Here is a 14237-nt window from a genome sequence, read left to right on the forward strand (position 1 = left end):
ATCAAAATTCAGCTTATCCTGAGCTGCTGCCCATGCCATACAGCTGATCGATCTCTGCAGGGAGAAACTAAGCAACACCTGCAATTATGTTGCAGAGTTATCAAAAGATAATAATTCACAACCCATTCATATTCAGAATATTCACCTGCTAGGTTACAAATATGGTGTTTTTTGTTTCAATTGGGCTTAGTCTATCCTGATAGCTTTCTGCAATGCATTTCTTGGGACTTTGGACACAGGAAAGAGCAATTGCCTGAAGATTTTATTATTGCAATCTTTGGCATCTTTTGCACAAAGTGCTGCTCTGTCTTGAACTTACATTCTGACATTTGACACCCTAAGATTTACAAATTCATCAAGAAATGACCACTTGGACATACAGTTATCTGGATCTTAATTCACTTTTTAATCAAGACATAAAAATTGAAATATATTGTTTTCTATTTTGCAAAGACCAAATTGATAAATATATATATTTTTTGCAACTTGCTATAATGCAGACTCTGACTTTGTTTCTCAAGAAAATTAGAGCTTTAGTTATGGATCTCATTCTTTTAAACCAAAAGAATACCATTGATGGGAAAAACAATAAACAAGATGGATGCTCCTAAAATGTGGAATGTTTGTTGTCAAAAGGATATTATTGCATAAGGTGAAACTGTGAAAGAGAAACTGAAACTGTGGAATAAGGAAATGATTAACTTTATCAACGAGAAAGCTGCTATGAGATCTAAAATTGAGAAGATGGACAAGTTAGAGGCAGCAAAGGATATGAGTAGAAAGATATCAGAGATGGCAACTTGAAAAGGAATTGAATTAATCTTAGGCCTCGTTTGGTTTGCGGGAATAGGGGTCTTGAATCAGAATCGGAATCGGAATGGCTATTCTGATTCCAACTATTTGGTTGGGCAGAATTGGAATCCCATTCCCATTCCTGCTGGAATGGCATTCCTGTTGATTCCAATTCCCATTCCCATTCCCATTCCCTTTCCTATCTGAACCAAACAGACTACGGGAACACTGTTCTGATTCCAATTCCGATTCCGACTGCGAACCAAACGGACCCTTAAAGAGGAAGTAGGAAAATTTCATAGTTTTATTTTTATTTTTTATTTTTATCCACTCTAGCAAATGGAGAAGAAAGAAAATCCCTCTCAAGATTGGTAATATATGTAGTGGAAATAAATTACTAGGTGGAGTTATGGTAAGGGGCCATTGCTTGGTATAATGGTAAAATTTAAGGCTGACAATTTCGAGCTGAGGGCTCCCACTTTGAACAAAAAAATACCAAAGGTTAGGATCAACATTGGATAATGGCCTTTGAGGTCCATCTTGTGGTTGTTTGAAAGCATGGTTTGCAATTTTAATATTGATTGACCCAATGGAACCTTCACTTGTGCTCCCCCAAAAATAATGGCTTTTTGTTGGGAAGTTTTCCATGGGAAAGTAAACACTTTAGACAACCTACAAAAGAGAAGACCTTTTCTTTGTATTTCTCCTAATTGGTGTATCCTCTGTAGAGCTCACGGTGAGGATTGGTACCATCTATTAGTATCTTGTCCCTTTTCTGCAGACCTTTGGGCTTGGCTACTTTTGTTGTTTGGGGGTAGTACCAACAGAAGTTCACATGCTCTTCAACCATTCTACCTTTTATTGGCTTACAAAAATAGGGAGAATTATGTGGAGATGTGCTCGTGCTGCCTTGACTTGGACTCTTTGGGAAGAAAGGAATCTCAGAATTTTTCAAGATAAGGAAAGGAACAACCAAGATTTGAAAGACTGTGTGTTAAATAGGGCAATACATTGGCTGAAGACCTTGGAAATCTTTCATCAATTATCCTTTAATGACATTTGGAGAAATTGGTCAGCAATAGCAAGGTGTTCATCTCTAAAGGACAAATCAATTACAAGCTGGTCTCCACCCGAAGGCTCAATAAAGTTGAACTTTGATGGAAGCAGCATGGGTAATCCAGGATTATCCGGAGTGGGGGGTGCTTTGAGAAATGAGAAGGGAGAGATTTTGTTGCTCTACTTGGGTCCCTTGGGAATTGGGAATTCCATCAGGGCAGAACTTTTAGCTGCTGTACAAGGGGTCCAATTTGCAAACCAGCTGGGGGTACAACACCTAATAATCGAGGGGGATTCCAAAGTGGTGGTGGGTTGGTTGAAAAATTCTGAAGAGGCTATGTGGTGATACAAGAATGAAATGAAGAAATTTAGTTGGTTGACAATGAATATGTTGGTCACTATACAGTGGGTGGGGAGATCAGCAAATACCTTGTCAGATGTGTTAGCTAAGCAAGGGATAAATAGGGAAGAATTATTTTGGGCTCAGTTGTGATTCTTGTTTTTCTTTCCTAGTTTACTTGTAAGTTTCAAGAAGGGGCTGCAGCTCGCGCCTCTCGTTGGGATGATGTATGAACTCACTCTAATTTGCTTCTGAATCAATAAAATTATTATTATTCATCAAAAAAGAATTTTAATATTGATTGACATTTTGCCATGCAAACATTGGGAGTCAACTTTAAAAGAATTTCCGAGGATCTGGATATTTGGAGTGGAGAGAAACAATTAGAGGATACAGTTGGAGCTAAATACAACACAGACAGAGGAGACTGGATTACCATTTCCTCTCTCACCTCCTTAGGTTGCACCCTATGGAGGAAAATAATGGACATTCTTCCTAGTTCCAGCAGAGGTTTATGTCCTAAACTAGGGAAGGGTGACGATGGCTTTTTGGAGAGATCCGTGGTGTTCGGAAATACCCCTCTGGCCCTCTATCAGATTTATTCCCACAGTTATTTCAGTTAGCTGACCTCCAAGATGCAGTGGGTGCGGACTGTTATGAGGCATTTGGTAATTCTGTGGTATGGTGTCCATTTAGAAGGAATTTCAGGATTGGGAAATCGCAAACCTAGCCGTGCTACTTGAATTGATCTCCCTCCAGCCCCTGGATCTGCTCAAGGAAGATAGTTGGATCTGGACTTATAGTACAGATGGGCTTTTCTCAGTCAAATCTTTTTCCATTCACCTGTCGGAAAGTAACTTGGAAGTTATGCCTGCTTCCAGAATTTGGAACCCGACCCTCTCCCTCGAAAATCAATGCCCTGGTGTGGGCTGCAGCTTTAGACAGGTATTTAACTAAAGCCCATCTATCTTAGAGAGGGATTCAACTCCAGGATCAGAGTTGTGTGATCTGTGGTCATGATGTGGATGATAACAGCCATATGTTTCTTCACTGCCCTATTGCTGATAGAATTTGCAATCATTCTCTCTGTGCTGGGCCTTTCTTGAGTTATGCCAGCCCCAGTGAAGGAGATGTTGTGGAGGTGGGTGTTACAGGGGCTGTCAAAGATTGCTTCTGCTGTGTGGGTGTTATTCCGGCTGCAGTAATCAGTACCTCCCAGTTGGGGGCTACTTATATCTGCAAGGACCTGGAGGATCTTATATCTATTTCTTTTGGAAAGCTGATTTCTTGTATATCGGCATCTGAGGGGATTCAGGCCCTCCCAGTTGGGGGCTAGGATGAATTTTAGGAACTTATCTTCTGTAATCTTGCATTGATTTGGCTGCTCCCCTGCCAAGTTGTTCTCCTTGGGGGGTCCCTTTGTACTATTATTTCTGTCTCAATAAAATTTACCTTACCTTTTCCCAAAAAAAAAAAAAACTGTCTCGCTTTTTTTCTTTATTTTTCCATCTTCTCTTCTTTATTTGTGTCACTTTCCATTTTGACTCGTGTCCTTTCTGCTACTAAACATTTTGATTAGATTGAGAATTCAGTTTTGTAGTCGTATGCAGTTTTCTTTTTCTTATTTCTTTTTTTTTTAATTATAATGACTTAGTGAGCGAATCATGTTAAAATAGTAAACTAATCATCCAATCACTGAATCCTCATTTGTTTTTTTTTTCAGGAAAAGGTTTATAATAAATATGGTGATTTTAATGAAATATCATAATGTTTCTGATGATATTCTAAAATTTTTAAACCTTAAATTTATATTCTATCATTCAAATTTTAAATACTGCAAATGTATCAGCAAAATATCAGAAACATTAAGAAAAAAAGATTCTTGGAAAATTCCATGTCGCCCCCTAGCCAATTGTGGAAACTTTGGATTCGTAACCAAAGTAACTGTAATCTCCAATCTAATTGATTTCAGTGCCATTTTAATTGAGTTCAATTTAATACGCACTAATAAACTAGAGATTTAATTATTAATCTAATGTATTCAACCAATGTGCCAGAGGGTAGTTTGGTACTTGAGGATATTTTAAGGTACCATATAATTGACAAGGTTAAAATTGTTTTGGAGAGTTTAAATATATCATGGGGCACATGCTTTTTGGCAAATTGAGAGTTTCTGTAGTTACCAAATAATTTGAAGCAAGTCCATAGCAATTTGAAAAACCTGGGGTGGCTATTTGTTATTACTGGAAATCCTAGGTGTATTTGTAATTTACCCTTTTTGGGTGTTCTGTATATCTTTTCCTTCTATATTTTCAGTCCCTAAAACTGATGGAGCTATTTCAACAGCTACTGGTTCTGCTGATACTGGAAAGAAGAAGGTCCTGCTTCTGAAAGGGAAAGAGCGAGAAATTCCTAATGTAATCTCTCCATCTCTGTTTCTCTCTCCATTTCTTACAACTTTTATGGTTAAAGGTTGCTTACTCGTCCATTGTGTGATTCAGTTATTGGCAGTACCTTGTTTTTTCCATATTTTTTGATGAAAATCTTTTAATACTTGCAAGTGTCTTAATGCCTTGTATAGGCGCCTGAGGTGGGTGTATCACAACAACAGAGTGTAATATCTCCAATAAGAAACTCACCAAATTCAACTGCTTTCAAACAGAGCCAACGGCGTGATGTTAGTGGAAGGATGATCAGAAGTATACTATCAAAGGAAGCACGCCAGGGTCAATCAACTACAGCAATCCAATCTGATCAACAGTCCCAGACCATGAATTTAGAGAAGGAAAAGCGCCCACCTCGGCCCACCACAATGCGTTCTGTTTTGAAAGACCACCTTTCTAGCATTTCACAGGCTGCAAGTAGTTGTGATACTGAGATGAAAAGGATACAAGACGATAAGGTTACTGTGAATGATGTACATGGAGTTTCGTCAGTGAACGAGAAGCAAGAAAAACGTGCTAGAAACAAGGATAGACCTGACCGAGGAGTCTGGACACCTCTTCGTCGTTCAGATATATCACATGCCAGTGATGACTCATCGTCATCCTCCTTTTCTGGACCCACACAAGTGCTGTCAGATTCTTTAGAAGGCATGACCATAAATCAGCTTGTGGCTCCTGGAGCTGGTAAACTTGGGGATGATATGTTGGATGAGCCAGAATCTGGTAATAAATCATTTTTTCCCAGTGGGAAAGCACGAAGCCAGGAAGCATCTGTTCACAATTCTCGAGTAGGACGTGGTGGCAATGTATCTTCTGCATATGATTCTTGTAGTCATGAAGTAAAATCTGAGATTCACCATGCAAGCAAAGGTGAAGTGAAAACCATTGGAAGTGGTCGGAGCAATTTTTCTTCTGCAGAGAACGGTTAGCTATGTTGTCAAAACCATAAGCTGAATACAATTTTTGAGTATAATTCTTTTAAGACAGTTGGTTTTTATGTTCTTGGTTGCAAGTGACATCTGCTTTATTATTCAGGTTCACATAGGCATATTAGTCGCCGTGGATCAGTGCATGGAGGGAAGGATATTGATGGAAATTCCCTTAGTACGAGTGATGGAAAACCTTCCAAAAGGGGAAATGCTACTGGCTATGGTTCCCATGAGGTGTCCTTACAACATATAATTTCTGTATAACATGCACCTATAATTTTTCTCTTTTATTACTTAGTATTTATTCTTTTACTTCCTTTTAAGTGGGAAATCTCTCTTTATCTTGTCACCTATTGTACATATATATTACCCCCACTTTGATTGGGCAAAACATGTTATTTTTGTTTCTAGGTTTTATCTTATTTGGTTAATTGGCTTTAACTTGCACCAAATTTTCTTGCAGAAACAAGTATGGGTTCAGAAGTTGGGTTCTGGTTCATAGTACTGTTAAGCTTGTAAGTGTATTTTTCTTTATGAATTTCATCTTTTTATCTCTTTTATTAATAACAGAAAATTTCATCTTTTCATGAACGAGAATTCTAAAGTGTCTTTAAAACAGTCATTTAAATGCATTGAAGTAGTCATGTTATTTGATTATTCATTCCAAGAGTATGTCTATTTTTCTATATGTGAATATAATCAGTAAGTTTTTCCATGATTGCCTCACTTCCAATCAAATTAGCATTATAGATTTTTTAATGGTCTGGGCAGGATAATTCTGGAGATGGTTAATTGTTGAAATTAAGCTTAGCCTCTTTCTCCCTGTTTATTTTCTGAACCCTGGTGAAGGCAGGATTTGATCCTGAGTCTCTGCTACAACTAACCTGAGACCTTACCAACTGAGTTGGCACCTAACATTTTATTAAAGCATGATTCTCACACTCTAACTCAGTTCTCTTCAAAGCCTCTCTCTTGATAACAAGAAAGAGAGGGAGCATTATGTGGCGGTGCATGAGATGAGCAACACTTTATGGAATAGACCAGATAAGCATTTTTGGAAGTTATGTCAATAAAGTAGTGCCATTGTTGTCAAGGTGACACCTAGGCGGGAGCCTAGGCGACATGGTTCCCTTGGAGGCTCACCTCGCCTGGTTGAAAAGCAGTTTTGCATACTGTGTAATAAAATACTTTTATATTGTTATTTTTCTGAGATTATAATTATAAAATAGACATTATTAAAGAAAAATGTTCATTTTTTTGTGTTTATAAGCTAATTTCTTTTTATTATTTTCTTATTTGTTAGGGTTTAATCAACACAAACATTGCTAACTGCTGTATTGAACCCTCAATGACTTCAAAATCTGAACCAATAAGTAAGGGAAGAACTTAAAATTTTGTTTAATCAACACATTTCTTCTTCTTCTCCTTCTTCCACCTTTTCTTTTTTTTTTTCTTTTCCTATAACAAAAATAGGGGTCAGCCCCTTTATTTGTTAGAATTAAGAATTTAAGACCCAAACATGGACTTGTTTGGACTTGCCTCGAGGGGTGTGGCACAAAGGCGTACATAGAATTAGGAATGTAATATGTTTTACATCACATTAGCTACTTGAAGTAATGCAATTGAGGAAAAAAAAGAGATTGTGGGCTTTACATGTTTGAAAATGTTTTATATGCTTGATTTTATTTTTAAATTTTCATTTGAATATGCTTTACATGCAATGTTTATGTATTTTAATTTTATATAATAGGTTTTTTAAACAAATATTTTTAAAATTTAAGTTTATATTTTCTTATTAATATTATGTTTAATATATATATATATATATTGCATTTTTTGAAATTTCTGACATTTTTTTTTGATTTTTTAGCAATATTTTGTATTTTTGCGGCTTGCTTAAAAAAGGCACGCGCCTTACCTTGCGCTTTTTTTGCACCTTGTGCTTTTAAAACACTGTGGTAGGGAAACCTATATACAAGGTCCCTTCGTTTCCCTACTTTTTCCTTCAAACGAAACACAGCCTTTGTGTATATATTTTCTTTTTTTTCTTTCCTTTCATAAGAATGCTTACTTGTTTGTGGTTGGTGAAGGTGATATCAGAATTTGATGATTTGATCCCATGCGTATATTGGAAAGGGTTTCTGAGTTGGATCTAGTAGAGAAGCTCTTTAGACAACTGACAACCCAACTGATATCCACTACATGGTGGAATCTTATGGCTACTTGAAACCATTTATTGAGTGAGTAATCTTTTGGATTACTGTGTTCACAGTTAACTTTCCCAGTCTACATCACCCTAAAACCCACTTTATAGTAGAGCTTTCCCAAATAATACGATCTTAAAATATCATAATCATCATCTAAGCCTTGTCCCTACTATATTGGGACAATTGAATAATTTCTTATCACTTACATCCAAATCCAATCTTCTTAAAATATGTTGATTGAATAATTTATAGTTAAGCAGGGGGCTTAATTTGTCTTTTTGGCAAGGTTCTAACTTCTAAGCTGCAATTTGTTCCATGAATGGTGGATAAAGTAGGAGCATGTGGGGGTCAAGAACAACCCCATTGCCATGCAGAAGATTCTTTGGCTGTTTAAATCACTATTTTAGGGGGATGCTCAGGTTCACAGGTGAGGCTCATTTGTTGTGTGCATTTCACCTGAACCCAGGCATTTCACCTTGAACTAGATGTTTGAATATGTAGTGTATTCTATTTTTGATCAATAGGAAATTTATGCCAGGAGGATCAACCATTAACACAAGCTAAAAAATTAATAGAGTTCCTAGAGAGGTAATATGGTGGGTTTTGGTAAAGAAAGGAGTACCAAATAGGTACGTGGAGCTAATTAAGCTAATTTATGGGTTGCGAAATCCAATGTTAGAGCACTTGTTGGACAGACATAGGATTTTGCAGTTACAATTGGGTCTTCATCAAGGGCCAGCTCTTGGTCTCTATTTATAGTATTAAATGGTGAAATTAATGGAAGATTACATGTAAAATTAGGTTTATGGATAAGTACAATAGAAACAAGAGGTTAAACTAGGTAGGACTAAAACAGAATATATGCAATGTAAATTTAATAATAATAGGAGTGTAAACCAGGATACACTTAGTATTGGAGATCAAGAGATAACTAGGTGCGACTTTCTCCTTTAATTCATAACAAAGGGGAGATTGAGGAGGATGCCACTCACTTGAATTGGAGCAGGATAGGCAAAATGGAGTGGTGCATCTGGAGTAGTCCTATGTGATAGGAAAATACAACTTTGGCTAAATTCATCAAAAACAAAAAATACAACTTCGGCTAAAAGAAAAATTCAGTCCGAAGATAAACTATTTAGTTTGGAGTTACAAAATAGTATGTCCAAAAATGAGTGTGGCAGAAATTTGTATGCTTAGATGAATTACTGGTACATCTAGAAAGAATAGTGTCAGAAATGAAGTGATATGAAGGAACCTAGGAATAGCTCCGAAAGGTGATAAATTGAGAGAAAGTAGATTGAGGTGGTTTGGTCATGTTCATAGAAGACCATCTACAACACCTTTAAGAAGTGCTAGGGTTAGAACAAAAAATGATTTTGGTTGATACTAAGAAATGATTTAAATGCCCATAATTTGTTGAGGTATATGGCATTGGACAGAATGGAATGGTGAAACAGGATTTTTGAAGTTGACCCTATATAATTGGGACAAGGCTTTTAGATGATGTGGTAATTTATCTTGTATGTTGTAGCTTGTGGTGTTTAGAAACAGTTTTAAACCTATGTGGGACTTGAACCTTCAAGACTACATACGACCTTGTATTAATAACTTGATGCCCTAACAATTGAACTTATACGCTTTTTAGTATTTTACTTTTATGAATTTACATTTGTGTTTTATTATACATTTAATTTATTCGAAGGTTGTACCTCACTTCACTCAGGCACATTATCTTACCTTGCACTTGTAGTTTGTATGGCTAACCAATTCATCAAATGGAACAAGTTTTTTGATTAATATACATCAACGTGAATAATAGTTACTGACCTATATGTTTATGATGGGCAAGATCAAGGACTTGAATGTTGCATGTTGGTGTAAAATATGGTGTGGGTCAAGCTAACCATTTATTAATATGCACCTATTTGATTAGTGGAGACCTTTTTTCGTTTTCCAAAAGCCCTACCTAATTCATGCACTCTATCAAGTGGTACTACTTATCAGTGTTGTTGATTAGTGGAGAAAATTCTTTATTTCACCTGTATCAAATGGTCTAATTTTGTCTTTTCTGTATGTGTTGTGTATTTGCCGGGGGGGGGGGTGCTTTGTTCACTTTGTTTCTATGTATATTAGAACCCTCAACTACATTTCGTGTTTTTCCTGTACTACAAATTGTGTCAGTTGTGCTTACTGGATGTTTTATGGCATAGAAAATCACATATACAATTTATTTGGTAATTATTTTCTTATGTTGAGAGTATTGCTACTCGAGATCTTTTATCTGTGTGATTGCCTTGGTTGTTGTGGGACCATCTTATACTGTAATCTGCAAGTTATGGTTTGTTTTTCTTATTTCAATTTTAAGTTGATAATATTTTGGTTATGTAGGCTTTGTATTATATACAATATTAACTTAATGTTGTAAAACAAGGTGCTGTCAAAACCTTACAAACTCTCACCAGCGTGATTTACCTCCCTTGCAGCTTTGGACAAGCATGCCAACCTGATTTGGTGTTGGGGTTGCCTCTTTTACCATTTTGCAGTGTAACTGTGGGTCTTTTCCTTGTTGGGGTACGCTGTTGTCGTATTTTCCAAGCTTCAAGGCCCAGGTTGTTTGAGTCCAGGGACTGGACAAAATCTCTTGTTTCTAGACAGATGATCAATGTAAGAAAGTAATAGCAGGAGAAAATCTTTCTTTTTGAGAAATCATAGAGGAAGTTGATCTGAATGATGCAGATAGTGAGGTTTTATGCCTGTTTGGTGGCTTGAAGAAGTTCCAATCCTTCTCTTGGCCAAAGATGACGACAGAGATAACAAATACCATCATCATCATCATCCTAATATTGCCATTTTTTATCACGGTGCCTCTGATGGAAACCACTCGATGAAGGAATTCTGGTTTTCTTGTTGGGTGATGTAAGATGAAAGCCCAGCTGAACTCATGTCTTCCATTGACTCAACTGGTTCTCAAGGTATTCTGGTTTTATAGGTGGATTTGTTCTTTTGGTCAAACTGTAAATATAACCTTAGATCAGTGAGTGCTGCTTGCTTTCACTGCTGTCTATATAGAAATTTCATGATGTGTGAGGCCATGGTATGTGGTAAGTTGGAACATGTTAGTTGTCAAGGTAAATAAGATATGTTTTGTACCTGGGTTAACATGGGGGACTCGCACTGTACCAGTTGTGTTGAGTTGGAGCTGGGGTCGCCCAACTGACTCGGAAGTTTGGGATTGGAGAGAATCACATCAATTTATTTTGGCTTGGGGTTGTTTTGTTGGGTTGGGATGTTTTATGGCACGTGATGGCTGATATGTTGGTTGTGTTATGTAACCTGTTCTCAGGTATTGCTGCTGTATATTTTGCTCAGCAGGACCTGAATATGTGGCTTGATATCGTTTTGCTTCATCTTTTCTCTCTGACTCACGTCTCACCCCCCCATAAAAGAAGAAAAATAAACTGCCGATGATAAATAGGCTTATTTGTTTGCGCCTTTTGTAAGTATTCTTATTTTGTTTCTTGGTTCAAGTACATCCGTGAGAAAAAGGTTTCTGTTGGCAAAGTTTAATCCCAAAATATAGCCTAGGCATCTATCCGTCTAAGAGCAGGGACAGAATACTAGTCCACCTTAGCACTTTGGTTGTCCATACACGCCAAATGTCTAGTCTGGTTCTGAGCAGTGACTGTGGACTGTGCACTTTTAAGGCTCAGTTTTGCAAGAGTACAAATGCAAATATGTACAGCGTAAATACATACAAAATAATACAAAATATAAGGTTTTACACTATTCGCACCTTCCAAACTCAGCCTAATGGATTGTATGGGATGCATTATAATCAGCCGAGAACATTTTGGTATCATAAAATATGTTTCGACTATGATACTGGAAAAACTTGTAACCAATCAACCTGTATCATACATGTGGTAAGCAATTGCAGTGGGTCTAAAGGTTGAATAACTATGAAGAAGGTATCAGAAATGCCAATTTTACTGGTTTACGTGAAGAGATGCATTATAATCAACAATACCATGAGTCGAACATTTAGATATCATAAAATATGGGTTGATTATGATATCGAAAAATCTTATAACCAATGAATTTGTCAGACGTGGTAACCAATTAGGTGGCTATTTAACAAATTCATGTGCGGGTTTTTATTGATCGAAGCCCTTTATGATCCTGTCCTTTTGGTGGCATAGATGTTTCTCAGAAAATAACTTTACTGAAAATGTATCAACACTGATTAAGCATTCAATTTGTATAAATAAATTGAAGCACCAAATTCTGATGTTTTCTGTACTGTACCGTTTATCAACACAAACGGTAAAATGTTACTTAAAGCATCATAGATCTAACCAAAGTTTCAACAGAAATTGTTATTTATTTAGTATATTTAATTTATTTAAATAATTTTATTTCTTCAAATAATCAATATGTTTTCTGTACTGTTGAAATTTTCTTTATATTTTGGGGGAAATGCACAAATCTAATAAAAATAACAAATGCTACTATAAATATATAGGTAAGTTTAATCTACTTGTCCATGTCTTTGGGCATGAATATGATATGACATGTATTGTGTATCATGTTGATATTTTGAACCTTAAACCAATGTTCAAAGTATCAGAAATGCAAGGTGTATAGGAAAGGTAATTTTAAGAGACGTAATGGGATATGCTTTGGAAAGACAAAGATACGAATGAAGAATCAATACACGCATGAATTCCCATAATCCACATGTGATACTTTCTTTCGTGACCCATTTTACCAACGTGACACAAGTGACGTCATTGTTTAGTAGGCGCACCTTTAGTAGGTCCATGGGGCATCTTGTCACATGCGTAATTTAAAGATGCATGTGTAACTGATATTTATTCCTAGTCTATAGTGATTTTGTGGCTCTGTAATGATTTTAAATTTATCGCAATTCCGCGTGTGTCTAAAGCTCCTTGCAAATCTGTGCGTGTTTAAAGTTCATCGTAGATTTGTGCGTGTCTAAAGTTCATCGCAGATTTGTTTCGAGTATGAGTTTGTTGCAGTCATGCGATGAGTTATATACTCATTGTAGACGTCTAATGAGTTATGAACTCATTGCAAGCGTTAGATGAGTTATGGAACTATACGCTTGCATCTTTTCATTTTTGCGTTCTTTGTTAATCTCGACCATTTGCTCTCTTTGTTTCCATCCTTGCCATTCTAGCAACTATTCTCAATCTCTTCCTTCATTTCTCCCTATCAATTTACCATGGCCCTCGCAAAATGAAGAACAAATGCCTATTTCTTGAGTTTGTCAGAGTCATGGATACAACATAAATGCTGTCCAAACGTGAAGCGGCTAGGGTGGCCGATGGCGGTAAGGGCTTCTGGCCTCCTATGCTAGTGTTAGGGGGGGAGGAAGGGGCTTTTGGATGCCATTGATGGAAGTGAGTTGGTCTGTTTGTATGGGCGCATAGGCCACTTTGTGTCGTATAAGTGTTAGGAACCAATGACCGATAATTCAAAGTCCTTGGTTAGTTATTCGGGTTGGGCTCACTACATCTTAGAAAATCCGATGTATTGTCGTCTACTACAGGACGCCGGCCTCTTGCGCTTTGTAGATTGTTTCCTGGATCTTCCCGGGAAGGAGGGGGTAAGTTATGTGAAACCCCTTTTGGAGCATTGGTGTTGCCGCACTCACACGTTTGTGGGTGCATTCAGTGAGTTTGGCATAATTGTAGAAGATGTGGTTGCCTTATTGACATTATCCATCGGTGGGTCAGTGTCTGCCCATCATTTGCAGTCTCCGTACCAATCTTTCAGGGCTCTATGAGGAGCTTTTGGGCAAGATTTTTGCGTTCAAGGCCCAGGTGGATCAGTCAACCACTCGGGGTAAAATGCCGCTTGAGGCATGGATTGTTTGTTGGTTCAAAACTAAAGGTAGGGGATGCGACGGTACGAGGAAAATAACCAGTGCGATCTTTCTATATTCATTTTGTACATCGTGTCCCGTTTCCTCTTCCCTGGGCTTCTTGATTACAGTCTATGCACGGTATTGTTTCTGCTTGTCGTGCTCGCTTCCAGCGGTCTTCAACTCCCATTGGCATCGATGTTTTTGGGATATTTGTACGAACAGATGGATGACACAGTCCAATAGGTGATGGATCCGAGTTGTAAAACATGGATCAATTACATTTTCCCCTTTTTGTACATGTCACGCCCTGACGCCTTTCTCTTATGAGAGTTACCAGGGATGGATGGGGATGAAATAGAGGATCAATGATTGGAAGTCTGTTGGGGGAATTGTCGGCTTCGTGCTAGTAGGCATAAGCAAGTTGGGGTGAATGAGATTGAGCTCAAGCTGGCATCAATTGAAGGTTTCATGTGGAGGCCCTATACCCGAGTTGTTCGGCATTGCATGCCGTTTTGCACTGGCACCGTTGTTCCTGAGGACAATGACTAGAAATGTATGGAGGTGACACATCCCATTATG

General features: G+C 37.4%; 1 protein-coding gene across 8 annotated transcripts in view; it reads left to right on the top strand.

Annotated features, from left to right (window-relative positions):
* The window catches only part of UPF3 (Smg-4/UPF3 family protein), a 56003-nt gene extending 44828 nt beyond the window's left edge, over positions 1-11175 (top strand). The window contains exons 8-12 of one of the 8 annotated variants that reach the window (XM_088945217.1): positions 4535-4605; positions 4851-5556; positions 5668-5795; positions 6025-6076; positions 10252-11175. In XM_088945217.1, the coding sequence (XP_088801343.1) occupies positions 4535-4605; positions 4851-5556; positions 5668-5795; positions 6025-6063 (944 nt within the window). In that variant the 3' untranslated portion in view covers positions 6064-6076; positions 10252-11175. Of the gene's footprint in view, positions 1-4504; positions 4606-4769; positions 5557-5667; positions 5820-6024; positions 6077-10251 lie in introns of all 8 variants that reach the window. The other 7 variants (XM_088945213.1, XM_088945210.1, XM_088945211.1 and 4 more) reach the window with 7 other exon arrangements.
* Positions 11176-14237: the final 3062 nt, after the last annotated feature.

The sequence above is a fragment of the Nelumbo lutea genome, chromosome 5 (assembly GCF_056320005.1).
Source record: "Nelumbo lutea isolate HS-2025 chromosome 5, American lotus-T2T, whole genome shotgun sequence".
Taxonomy (NCBI): domain Eukaryota; kingdom Viridiplantae; phylum Streptophyta; class Magnoliopsida; order Proteales; family Nelumbonaceae; genus Nelumbo; species Nelumbo lutea.